This window comes from Arachis stenosperma, chromosome 2 (genome assembly GCF_014773155.1).
Source record: "Arachis stenosperma cultivar V10309 chromosome 2, arast.V10309.gnm1.PFL2, whole genome shotgun sequence".
Classification (NCBI taxonomy): domain Eukaryota; kingdom Viridiplantae; phylum Streptophyta; class Magnoliopsida; order Fabales; family Fabaceae; genus Arachis; species Arachis stenosperma.
The window spans coordinates 35690493-35704895 of record NC_080378.1 but is presented as its reverse complement, the minus strand read 5'-3'; the positions used below and the strand labels follow the sequence as shown (position 1 = coordinate 35704895).

Genomic DNA, 14403 nt, shown 5'->3' with positions numbered 1-14403 from the left:
TCCTGTTTGTATATCTTTTGTCTGACATAACTGTGTTTGCTATATTATACTCTTATTACTGGTGGTTGGGAGGTCTGAAGGATTTGGAAAGGGAATTATTAGTTAGACTGAAGAATCTTTAGTTAGTTGCCATTTATGGTTTAGCCAACTTATAAGCTTTGATTTCTCTGGTGGAAGTTCTAGGATTGCCTTTGGCTTTTCCAGGACATTACATGTTAGATATGTGGGTACTGTTACCATACAGAGAACCTCCGGTTCTCAACCATGCGGATTTTGTGGTTTTCAGATGTAGGACGTGAGGCTTTTCGCTGAATCATGTTGGAGACTTCTAGATTTAGCGAAGATCCTTGTTCTTGGGGATCTATTTTGGTTTATATATTTTGTTTAGATACTTTTATCTCCACTAAATAAAAGAAACTGTGATGACTCCTCTTAGAGGATATTTTGGAGAATAGGTTTTCTGTATTTATGTCCCTTTGGGTTTCCTTGCGGTTTCTTATTTTATTTACATGTATATATTGCTATGCTCGGACCGGTTATCTTCGCAACCAGATTTTGAGTTTTGATATTCCTGTTTTTGACACTCCTTTGTATATATATAATCTCACGTTAGTTTATCTCTTATTCGTTACGTTACCGATCGGAGTGTTGCGCTTTCGAGTTACGATTTTGTTTTACCCTTTTTCTTCAAAGGCTTCTAGTTATAATCATTTTTCCACTATTATACGTACTAAATTTTTATTTTAGAGGTCATAATACCTTGCCATCTCTAAATTATGACTTAAGCATAAGGCTCTGTATGGTAGGGTGTTACATTATGGTATCAGAGCAGTTCGTTCCTGTAGAGCCTGAGGGACGGAGTGGCTATACTTCTGTGCATTCTATGTATGTGTGTTATGTGCTATTAGTATATCTACTTGATAGAACTAGCATAAATGTTCATGAGCATGCATTTGGGACTTTGAAGCACTAAACTTTCGATATTGAGACTGATCAACTTAATATCGATTGTTTGGTGTGTATAGAAACCAGATAGCGCCTCGTGGACGCGGTAGAGGCCATGGGAGAGGTCGTACTAATGCTCGTGGACCGGAGATCAACCCTAACGACCTGGTGAACTTTATGACTGTGTTGGAGAACATGGCTGCTGCTATGCAGGCCACTACTGAAGCTCTTGGGCAACAGATGAACAACCATGGCAATGACGGAGGTGGAGCTCAGGGCCCGATGACATTAGCAAACTTTTTGAAGGTTAATCCACCTAAGTTCAAGGGAACTACAAGCCCGACTGAAGCCGATATCTGGTTTCAGGCTATGGAGCAAGCACTGCAAGCACATGTGGTACCCGAAGGGCAGCGTGTCGAGTTTGCTACCTATTTTCTCACTGGGGAAGCATCGCATTGGTGGCAATGAGTCTGACGTCTCCTATAGCAAGGTGATGACTATATCACCTGGGATGTTCGAGAGGAGTTCTATAAGAAGTACTTTCCAACTTCTGCCAGGACGGCCAAGGAACTTGAGTTACTGCAGCTGAAGCATGGTACTATGTCTGTATCTGAGTATACTAACAAGTTTGAGGAGCTGTTCAGGTTCTCCCGTATGTGTCAAGAAACTCCAGGAGACTATGAGGAATGGAAGTGCATTAAGTATGAAGGAGGACTTCGGAGTGATATCTTCACCTCAGTGGGACCAATAGAGATTAGGACTTTCTCCGAGTTGGTGAACAAGAGTAGGGTTGCTGAAGAGTGTGTGAAGAAGGTAGCTACTGAGAGAGGAAGTCACAAGGGATCATTCCCATAGAACCAAGGGAAGAGCTTTGCACCTAGAGGTCTGACTTTCAAGAGGGAAGGCTCTTTCAAGAGGCCCAACAACAACAACTCCCAAGGAAAAAGGTCTGGGAAGCAGCCTCAGAATGAGCAAGCTTGTGCTAGGTGTGGAAGTCACCATCTGGAGGCACCGTACAAGACCGGATGGGGTTTGTGCTATTCTTGTGGTAAGGTAGGACATAAGGCCGCGAACTGTTCAGAGAAGCAGAAACAAGGTGCTGGGAAGGCACAACAGACTGGTCGGGTGTTCACCACCTCAGCTATAGGTGCCGAGGGATCCGAGACACTTATTCGAGATAACTGTGAAATGGCTGGTTAAACTTTAAATGCTTTATTTGATTCCGGAGCAACCCATTCATTCATTGCATTCGAAAAGCCTAGTGAGTTAGGCTTGAAGATTGTAGTTTTAGGTTATGACCTAAAGGTGTATAATGCCACCCATGAAGACATGATAACTAGGCTAGGATGCCTGCGAGTTACTTTTAGGGTCAAGTAACGTGACTTTGTCCATAACTTTATCTGCTTGCTGATGATCGGTCTTGATCTTATCTTGGGATTGAACTGGTTATCTGAGAACCATGTCCTGCATGATTATTTTGCAAAATTGGTATACTTTATGCCAGAAGATACAGAAGGACCGATTGTATTGAATAGTTATTACTTGAATTCGATGATGGTGAATTGTTTTGGATCCGAATGTCAGGGTATCTTGTTGTTAACTGCGGGTGTTTCGGGTGATGATCAAAGATTGGAACAAATTCCGGTTGTGTGTGAGTTTCCGGAAGTGTTTCCTGACGATATTGATGAATTTCCACCTAACCGAGCGGTTGAGTTTGCTATTGAGTTGGTGTCTGGGGCTGGACCAATCTCGAGTGCTCCTTATAAGATGTCACCGCTAGAAATGGTCAAGTTAAAGTCTCAGTTAGAGGATCTGTTGGGTAAGAATTTTATCCGACCAAGTGTTTTCCCGTGGGGTGCGCCAGTGTTACTGGTAAAGAAGAAGGACGAGAGCATGCAGCTCTGTGTGGATTACAGGCAGCTAAACAAGGTCACAATAAAGAATAAGTACCCATTGCCGAGAATTGATGATCTCATGGATCAGTTACAAGGAGCCGATATTTTCTCCAAGATCGATTTGTGATCCGGTTATCACCAGATAAGGGTGAGGGGTGAGGATATCCCTAAGACTGCTTTTAGGACTCGTTATGGTCATTACGAATACACTGTAATGTCTTTTGGGTTGACAAATGCTCCTGTAGTGTTCATGGATTATATGAACAGAGTCTTCCGTCCGTTTCTAGATAAATTTGTTGTTGTCTTCATTGATGACATACTGATTTATTCCAAGACTAAAAAAGAGCATGCAGAACACTTGAGGACCGTGTTGCAGATACTAAAGGAAAAGAAACTCTATGCGAAACTGTCTAAGTGTGAATTCTGGAAGAGTGAAGTGAAGTTTTTGGGTCATGTGGTAAGTAAGCAAGGGATAGCAGTAGATCCCTCTAAAGTGGAGGCGGTAATGGATTGGGGGCGACCGACCACAGTGACTGAGATAAGAAATTTTCTGGGCTTAGCTGGCTATTACCGAAGGTTCATCAAGGGCTTTTCATAAATAGCTTTACCGTTGACAAAGTTAACCCGCAAGGACGCACTATTCGTATGGACTCCTGAGTGCAAGGAGAGCTTTTAGGCGTTGAAGCAAAAGTTGACCACTGCACCTGTGTTGGTGTTACCCGTGCCAAATGAGTCATTTGAGGTGTACTGTGATGCCTCATTGAAGGGTCTAAGGTGCGTGCTGATGCAACATCGTAATGTGTGGCGTATGCCTCACGTCAATTGAGACCTCATGAAGTTAATTATCCTATGCACGATTTAGAACTCGTTGCGGTTGTGTTTGCACTAAAGTTGTGGAGGCATTACCTCTATGGGGTTAAGTTCCAAATTTTCTCGGATCACAAGAGCTTGAAGTATCACTTTGATCAGAAAGAGCTTAATATGAGACAGAGGAGGTGGATGAAATTATTGAAGGACTACGACTTTGAGTTAAATTACCATCCGGGGAAAGCGAATGTAGTAGCGGATGCATTAAGTTGGAAGTAATTGTATGCTGCTTGGATGATGATCCGAGAAGAAGAGTTACTCAAAGAATTCAAGAGTCTGAAGAGTGGTGTTCAAGAAGTGTTTGGGACTTTGTGTTTGAGTCGATTACAGATCTCCAGTGATTTTAAATCTGAACTCTTAAAGGCTCATGAAAATGATGAAGCATTATGAAAGGTGTTACCAGCCATTGAGCAAGGGAAACAGTGGAGAGTGTCGGAGGATAAAGATGGGTTATGGAGATTCAATGGTAGGATCATTGTGCCAGATGTTGGCACTTTGCGGCAAGATATCTTAAAGGAAGCACACAAAAGCGGATTCTCCATTCACCCGGGAAGTACTAAGATGTACCATGATTTAAAGGCGATGTTTTGGTGGCCGGGTATGAAGAATGATGTGGCAGAATATGTTTTAAAGTATGTAACCTGTCAGAAGGTGAAGATTGAACATCAAAGACCTGCCGAGATGTTGCAACCTTTAGAGGTGCCGCAATGGAAGTGGAAAAGGATTGCGATGGACTTTGTGTCTGGATTGCCAAGACTAGGGCTGGTTTTGATGCTATCTGAGTGATTGTGGACCAACTGACGAAGTCAGCTCACTTTTTACCCATTCGGATGACTTACACCCTTGAGGAGCTAGCACGGTTATACATAAAGGAGATTGTGAGACTTCATGGTGTACCTGCTACTATAATCTCTGATAGAGATCCTCGTTTCACTTCGAGATTTGGGGGTGCATTTCAGAAAGCTTTCAGAACCCGATTAAACCTGAGCACGACTTACCATCCTCAAACAGATGGTCAATCCGAGAGGACGATCCAAAGCTTAGAGGATATGTTGAGGGCTTGTGTCCTGGATCAGCCGACGAGCTGGGATCGTTATATGCCACTAGTGGAGTTTACGTACAATAATAGCTACAATGCGAGCATCGGGATGGCTCCATATGAGGCTCTATATGGAAGAAAATGTCAATCTCCGCTATGTTGGTATGAAGCTGGGGAGAAAGGCTTGTTGGGGCCAGAGATGATAGCTGAGACCACTGAACAAGTCAAGAAAATCCGAGAAAGAATGCTTACGGCGCAGAGTCGTCAGAAGAGTTACCCCGATCAGAGGTGGAAGCCCTTGGAATTTGAGGAAGGAGACCATGTTTTCCTTAAAGTCACTCCAACCACAGGAATAGGTAGGGCGATTAAAGCAAAGAAGTTGAATCTTCGGTACATTGGTCCATTTTAGATCCTGGAGAGGATTGGACCGGTGGCGTATCGGATGGCTCTACCACCTCATCTTTCGAACCTGCACGACATATTTCACGTGTCGCAGCTTCAGAAGTATACTCCTGATGCAAGCCATGTGTTAGAACCTGAATCGGTTCAGTTAAAAGAAGATTTGACGCTTCCGGTGACTCCAGTCAGAATTGATGATACTAGTATCAAATGGTTGCGTGGAAAAGAGGTTTCATTAGTCAAAGTGGCATGTAGTCGAGGCAGTGTTGAGGAACACACTTGGGAACTTGAGACGGAGATGCGAACGAACTATCCGCACTTATTCTCAGGTAATTGAATTTGAATTTTTTGGGCAAAATTTCCAATTAGGTGGGTAGAATGTAAAACCCGGTAAATTAATGGCTAATTAATCCATAAATGAGAATTTATTCTTGAAAGCCAAAAATGTGATTTTTATGGCTAAATATGATAGAGGAGATTGAGACGAGAATTTCGATACCAATTTTGTAGAGATAGGACCAAGATTGGACCAAATGGGCCAAATCGGGCCAACCGGACCCATATTGGGCCCTTGACCCAACTAAACTAAACCTAATACACTCATTTCAGTACTCTCTCTCCTCACTTAGCTCTCATTCACGTTGGAAATGAAGGCACAAGGGGGAAGAGCATTTCTCCAAAGTTCTACCCTTGTTTGATCTTCAAACCACCATAACCTTTGATCTAGAGCTCCAATTTCCGCACCATTTGCGTTCACATGTTCACCACGAAGAGCTCTACAAAACTCACTACTTTATTATTGAGGTAAGCCACGAAATTATTTCAGTTCTTCATCCCCTAAATTTGAAATTCATGGTGAAATGTGCTGAAATTTTGGGCTCTTTGATGTTATAGGACCCAACTCTCTTGAAGGAGAAGGTTAATCTTGTCTCCTTGAACCTTGGGTGTGGTAAAATTCTCAATCCTAGTGTAATTTGTTGTTTTATGATGCTTGGGTATTGAGTTGTGGTGTTTGGGTATGATAATTGTGGCTTAGGAAGTGTCTATGCGAATATTAGAGCTTGATTGGGATTTTGGAAAGCTTGAATAAGAGTTTTGGTGTGCAAAAATCTGTTCTTGAAGGTGTTGAGACCTTGAGAGCTTGCGGACAAGTAGTTTGGAAGTGCTCCAGTTGAGCTTGGAAAATCGGCTAAGGTATGGTCTCAGTTTCCTGTAACTAAAATGTAATGTAGTGTGAAAACTTAGGCTAGAGGCCCTAAAATAGGCATTGAATTGTTGATATTGTTGAATGGTTGAGATATATGATGTGCTCATACATGTGATTATGAATATTGATGCCCTGATGGTATGATATATGAGAAAATGCATGTTGTGATATATGCTTGATGAATGATTGAGGTTAAATTGTGGGTGGAACCATGTTGATAGTGAGTATGATATTGATTATGTATAATGATGATTGATTGGAAATTGTATTATTAGAAATTGAGATGAGAAAGGATGTATGACATGTTAATATGTTTGTCTATTGGCCATTCAATTGAGAAGTGTTAAAATGGTTGGATGGTGGTTTTGTGAATTGTGGTAAAGTGTTAATGTGTGAGTTAAGGAGGCTTGATGTTGATTTTGGTATATTTTGATTTATTTCAAAAAGGGTTGAAATTGGCATGTTTTGGTTGATTTTGAAAAGGGTTGAAAATGACTTGTTTTGAAAATGGCACTTTGTGGTTTTGTATGAAAATATGGTTTTTGGACAAACTTTGACGGGACATAACTTGGACTTCGGATCCCCGTTTTGTCCCAAACTTATTTAGAAATGAAATTGGATCTGGGATGCTCACGCCGTTCGAAGAACGGGTAAAAAATGATTTGAAATAAAGAAGTTATGTCCGTCGAAAGATTGGGGGTTGAATCTGTGAATTCTGCAGCTTTTAACTTAGAAAATTTTTTGGTAAAATGCGCATTCACGCGTAGGCGTGACCGACGCGTATGCGTTGTTTTCTCTACCCACGCGTGCGCGTGGCTGACGCGTACGTGTCGATGTGCTGCAGCAGATGCCTAGCCATTTTTCTGAGAGTTGTGCCAGTTTTGTGCGTGGGGCACAAACGCAACCACGCGTACGCGTGGTTGACGCGTACGTGTGGCTGACGCGTACGCGTCACTTGGCTATTTTTCCATCCACTCGTGCGCATGGAAGACGCATACGCGTGGCCCTGTTTTCATCCCAAAGTTAATTTTTGAGTTTTAAAAGCCAAATTTCATACTTCTAAGCCTCCGTAATCATTATGATATGCCTAGCAATGAGAAAGGAGCTAGGGGATGTGGTAACTTACAAATGAAGCAAGGGCAAAAGTTATGATTAATGATGATTAAAGATGATTATATGAGATACAGAGGATGGCGGTGGAAGTGTTGTGTGTGCCATGAGCCGAAAGGCTGTGTTTATTGATAAATTGGCTGGTTCTGGATTGAACCGTGAGCCGGATGGCTGAGTTATTGTCGAGTTACGGCGGAGCCATTATTGATTATGGCCAATTATAAATGCATATATGCTATTGAATGAAATGTGAATGTTGCACTTCTACTATCTGAGATACGAGTTTTCCTAGGTAAAAGCAGTGACTAGCCACCATGTGCTCTAGGTGGAGACTCGATACTTTGCTGACCCTATGTCGTAGGTGTGGCCGGACACTGTGAAAGTTCCAGATGAGCTCGCCCCCGTGAATATACACCAGTGAGGGTGTTGGATATGGATTATGATTATGATCATGATGATGATCGAGGATAACTCGAGTTGGGGATGCACGATAAAGGGACAGTCCAATGGTTAGCTACCAGGACTTGTCGGGTTGGCTATATAACCGACAGATGATATCATCAGCCATTAGGGACAGACGTTCATCATATGCATACTATGTGAATTGTTTGAGATTGCCTACTTGACTGCATATTACTTGCTAATTGTCTAAATGCCTTATCTGTTCCTATTTGTATATCTCTTGTCTGACATAACTGTGTTTGCTATATTATACTTCTACTGGTAGTTGGGAGGTCTGAAGGATTTGGAAAGGGAATTGTTAGTTAGACTGAAGAATCTTTAGTCAGTTACCATTTATGGTTTAGCCTACTTATAAGCTTTGATTTCTCTGGTGCAATTTCTAGGATTGTCTTTGGCTTTCCCAGGACATTACATGTTAGATATGTGGGTACTGTTACCATACTGAGAACCTCTAGTTCTCACCCATGCAGATTTTGTGGTTTTCAGATGCAGGACGTGAGGCTTCTCGCTGAAGCATGCTGGAGACTTCTGGATTTAGCAAAGATCCTTGTTCTCGGGGCTCTATTTTGGTTTATATGTTTTGTTTAGATACTTTTATCTCCACTAAATAATACAAACTGTGATGACTCCTCTTAGAAGGGATTTTGGAAAATAGGTTTTCTGTATTTATGTTCCTTTGGGTTTCCTTGTGGTTTCTTATTTTATTTACATGTATATATTGCTATGCTCGGCCCAGTTATCTTCGCAACCGGATTTTGAGTTTTGATATTTCTATTTTTGACACTCCTTTGTATATATATAATATCGCGTTAGTTTATCTCTTATTCGTTACGTTACCGATCGGAGTGTTGCGCTTTCGAGTTATGATTTTGTTTTACCCTTTTTATTCAAAGGCTCCTAGTTATAATCATTTTTTCCACTACTATACGTACTAAATTTTTATTTTGGAGGTCATAATACCTTGCCATCTCTGAATTATGACTTAAGCATAAGGCTCTGTATGGTAGAGTGTTACAACAATAAATTTTTATTTCTTCACAGCAATGGTTTTTATAAGAACTACCTATGATGCACGAACACTGACACGGATACGGGACACGACACAATATGGGACACGTCGACACGTAAATTTTAAAATATTACATGACACGGAAATACGTATACATATAAAATATAAAGTATTTTTTAGATAAATCGTAATGATATTTTGATATTTTATTAATATTAAAATATAAATTAAATTTTTTAACTATTTTTAATGTCTTATTTTAATTATGTCAAGTATTTTAAATATTTTTTATTTTAATAAATAATAATTTATACTATACGTAAATTTATTTTAAGAATATATGTTAAGAATAAGATTGGACACGCTGACACGTGATGATATTTAGGTGTGTCCAAACGTGTCTGAAAAAAATTTGTTTGTTATTTATTAAGACACGACTGGACACAGCAGACACGCGTGTCGGACGAGTGTCGGTGAATATCATATTCAAAATGTGTCCGACACGCAGACACGACAATTTAATGAAGTGTCTGTACTTCATAGAGACTACTATAAAAAGTTGTTCTCCAATCCAAAGGATGTTTTGAAACTCTGCTAAATATTATCATTTTAGATCAATACTTAATTAGTAATAATTTATATTATATTTATAGATATTTGTATATAAAAAATATATTATTTATATTTATATTTATTAAAATTTATACATATAAATTAATATAATTTTTAATTATATTTTTTAAAATTTATATATATAAATTAATATAATCTATTTATTAAAAATAATTTAATATTTATATTAATTAAATAATAGTCAAAATTATTAAAAATTGCTGATAGCCTAGAATTTCTAAAAGCTAAACATGTTATTAATTTATTATTATTGTGTGAATATAAAATTGACACATCTATTTTTAATTAAGACAAGATGTGACATAAAAGAGACACAATAAATATTCAATAAAAAATATGTTCTAAATGTACCTAATATTCTGATATATAGATAAGGCAATTCAGTAGTATCCGTATTTCATATATTATAAATATATAAATCATAAATCATTATCATTATAATTTATATATTTTACATTTATATAACTGATATGGAAACTACATCAATGTTTATTATTATTATTAATTGAGATGTCCAAGTCATTATATACAGAACAAGACATTTGGAAAATAAAATCGATCATGGTAATGGTAAGAATTACATCGTATATTGAACTTCTACCGAAAGGAGATATTGGAGAAAGAGGAAAAGAAAAAGAATAGTGAAACCACCAAGGGGCTTTCAAGTATCATCATTGCTCTCTTTATTGCTACTTTGGCATAAGTGATGTATTTGTTTTGTATTTTAAAAAAGATTTGGTAATTGTTAAGGATATTATAGATAAAAGAAATCTTAATAAAGATATTTTAAAATTTTCAATATATTTAATTTATCATTAATATATTGAAAAATTATTTTTTATTTTTTCTCTTATTTAATGTCTTTAAAATTTTCTTTACTTAATTTCTTTTTAAAATATTGAATTAAATTTAATTAGAAGATAATCTATTTAATTTTAAAGAATTATTTATTTTTAAATAATTATATAAATATCTAAGAACTAATTATTTAATACTTGTTTGGGTGTCATTATTTTAATAAGAAAAGATCTTTTTTAATAAAAAAATATCTTTTTTATTTTTTAACGTATTTGACAAATTTCTAGTAGTAAAAGTAAAAGTATTAGAAAAATAAAAAATATCTTTTTTGAGAAGTTATAATTTACATCTTTTTTTAAAAGATGTTATTTTTTAGAAAAAGATATTTTTCATGTAATAAGTAAATAAATAAAGTACTTTTATATTATTATACCCAAACATAATTGATAAATAAAAAAATCTTTTTATATGAGATATCCAAACATAAAATTACTTTTATTTTTTCATAAAATCTTTTAAAAAAAATTAAAAAAAAATCTTTTTTTATAAACTTACCCAAACAACCTCTTAGTTTTAATTTTTCTTTTCAAAGTGAAAACTACAACAAATACACCCTGATTTGGCGTGGACAAGTCACCTACATTCATGATGCATTCCTAACTAGTGCCTTAAAAGTATATTCTCACATCTCAATGGGAAAAAAGAGAAAAATAATTCACCTCACATTGTCTTAACATGTCACAACAGGACCACAAATTTTAGATCCCCGGATTATTCAAACTATTGCATGATGTGGTGTCAATCATTTATTTTTTAAACACCTATACACAAAAAATGAGGAATAATTAATTTGGTAAAGTAATGGCTCCACTTATAAAATAATACCTACCTTTCATGCTTGGGAAGTACCACATGATTTTTTAGTTGATAAAACTTAGGGAAATTCATTATCAGTCATCAATCATCATACTAATTAAAATTACAACAGTTTTCTCAAACTTTAATAAATATTTACATGTATAAAGATATTTATGATTTATTCACTAAAAAAAATTCTAACAATCCCAATAACTTGAACATAAAAATCTTTACAACATGCATTTTAAATCCTATCACATGTGGTTTTCATTAATGAACACTTGACTTAAAATTGAAACTCTTTTCTTCTTAAGATTTAGTTATCGTATATCTTAAAAGCACATGTTAAAATTATTATTAATAAAAATTTTTATATTTTTATTTTAATAAACAAATAATAAATACATAAATTTTATAATTTTTCATAAACATTTTTTAATTAATAACTTTAATTTGTGACAATAGGATATACGTCAGTTAAACTTTTTTTAACCTGTATTAACTATTTAAGTAGTCTTGCTATTTATACGATTCAGTTATATAATTTGAGGCCAACTCTGTCAAATTGTTCTAGTGTTAGATATTAGAGTTTTAAATAAAAGTAGTTTTTATTCGAAAATTTCATTTGTATGAGTCATGGCTGGAAGTTACAAGAATGCCATGTGATATGAAAAAAAGTTTTGGATTTAACCTCTTACAACTCGTATAAGAAAATGGATTATTTGAGTTGTCCAAATAACATTTTGATAACTTAAAGAGGTAATTCAAAATTTCAGATGGTAGAACTTAGAAGAGAGGTGATAAGGGTTAATATATATATATATATATATATATATATATATATATATATATATATATATATATATATATATATATTTTAATAAATTTAAAAATGAAAAAATAGTCCTTTTTATATTGCAAAAGTTTGGCAAAGATCATCACTTCAAATAATACCATACCCCCTATACTCTCTCTCTTTCTCTCTCTCTCGCTGCTCAATTTCCCATATAGGCATCTCCATACTCCAAACCAAAGCAAAAATATTCATTTAAGTTTAACACATAGAAGAAGAGATCAAGAATCACATGAAATAAAAATGGCCACAAAACAATCAACAACTACTACTTTGGTTCATGTGAATGAAGACTACATTGACATGGAATTAGTCACTTCTTGTTCTTCAAACTTGTGTCCACCACAAAAAAGCTACAGCAGAGAATTTGAATTCCAAATGACTCCATTGTCATCAAATGAGAAAGATTCAACAGCTTCTGTTGCTGATGAACTCTTCTACAATGGAAAACTACTCCCTCTTCATAATGTGAAGTCATTTTCATCTTTGGAAGATTCCAACTTTCCCATCATCACCAACACCAACACCAACAACAACCACCTTTTCGATGATTCATTCAGTAACATTATTTCACCTTCAGAATCATGCAGATTAAGCAGTGATTTTGCTGTAACCCCAGATGAATACTTGTTTGAATGGTCTAATTGTTCTTCTCAAATCAACAACAATAGCAATGTTCTTCTTCCAAATAATAAGAAATCTTCTTCTTCTTCATGGTCAAAGAAGCTGAAGCAGATTAATGTGGGTCAAAGGATCAAGAATTCAAGGTCTTACATTAGATCCTTGTTCTTCACCAAAGCATCATCTGGTTCTTCAAGATGCAAAGAGTATCAGGATTTGAAGATGAAGAACAAGAAGAACAACCACCAATTTGGGATGAACATTGTTGAAGATGATGAGTTTAGTAGCATCCATGGTAGAAGATCTTTTTCTGGGGTGGTTCAGCGGCATTGTGGTCCATCAAAGTCTTCATATTTATCAACATCTTCATCTGGGTCAAGTTCATGTTCTTCATCTTTCTCATTCAGTTCTTCATCAGGGTATAACAATAATGATTTGCAATTTTTCAAAAGGAACATCATCAATGCTGCAAATAATTGTGAAATTGAAGGTTCAATTGAAGGTGCCATTGCACATTGCAAGAAGTCTCAGCAGAAATTTGCTTCCCCAAAAGTTGCAATTTGTGGGAAACAAGAAAATGAAGAATTACTACCTACCATTCCTAGAAGAGAGGTTAATTAATTAACCATCACACTTATAAAAGTAGAGATCTTCGGAATGTTTAGACGTTATGTCTTGAATTCAATTTTTAGAAGCCATGTGTATGCAGCAGATTTTATAACCACTCTGTAATGGAATTTTTTTTAAATAAATTATTTTATTTAGCAAAATATATAATTTGTAGTCTATTAATCAATTTATATCACATTGGCTAATTATTTTGTTTGCACTATAAACAAATATATGTATTATTATAAAAAAAGTTATAATTAAAATAATATTAATTTAATTTTTATTTTTAAATTAATCTAATTTTTAGATTAAAGATTCATCCTAACAAAAAAAATGTCTGTTAACCCAAAAAAAAGTGTGTAAAGAAAAAAATTAAAAAAATGACATTTTAATTTCATTAATTTCAATTGAGATGCTATTTTATTTTCCAATGGAGTTTTGTTGATGTTTGAGTTACCCAAGTATTGTTGAGTTGTCCAGCGTTAATATATCTTTTCTTTGGTTCAATTTAATATCGTACTATTAAAAAACTTTTAAATGTACCGTACATTAGTGTTTTAATAATTTTTAACCGTTGATGTTAATTATAAAAAATATATAATATATAATTAAAATTAACAATTAAAATTTATTAAAATATCAATACATCAGTATATTTAAAAGTTTTTTTATATTATTATTCTTGTCTTTTGTCTTTTTTTTTGTATAACTTATTACTACTGAATCTCTTAGTAGCTCCAAAGAATAATTTATTTGTGCAATTGTCTTTTAACTATGAAATTATGTACGTTTTTTCATAATACAGTTATTTTATTATTGGTTAAAAAAGGAAAAAGATATACATAAAAAGACAGAAATATAAAGTAAGTTACGTATATAAATTAATTAGTGTTTAAATTTATGAGATTGCAATTTTCTAAAACAGCATATGTGTTTGCAATTTTTTAATATCTATATAGACCGTTACAAGATGTAGCAGTCTTTAACTGTACACATAATTCGTTACAGAGTAGCACAGATTACGTGAAAAAAAAATACAAAGTTAGAGGATGTAGCGGTTTTTTGAAAGAACGCGACCAATCATAAATCTTATAG

The 14403-nt window shown here is 35.2% G+C and overlaps 1 protein-coding gene across 1 annotated transcript; it reads left to right on the top strand.

Annotated features, from left to right (window-relative positions):
• The first annotated feature begins 212 nt into the window (after positions 1 to 212).
• LOC130962798 (uncharacterized) lies at positions 213 to 13409 on the top strand. The gene is made up of 5 exons (XM_057888965.1): positions 213 to 295; positions 1026 to 1210; positions 1312 to 1435; positions 1503 to 1589; positions 12234 to 13409. The coding sequence occupies exons 1-5, from the start codon at positions 213 to 215 to the stop codon at positions 13315 to 13317; spliced, it is 1563 nt and encodes a 520-aa protein (XP_057744948.1). The 3' UTR covers positions 13318 to 13409.
• Positions 13410 to 14403: the final 994 nt, after the last annotated feature.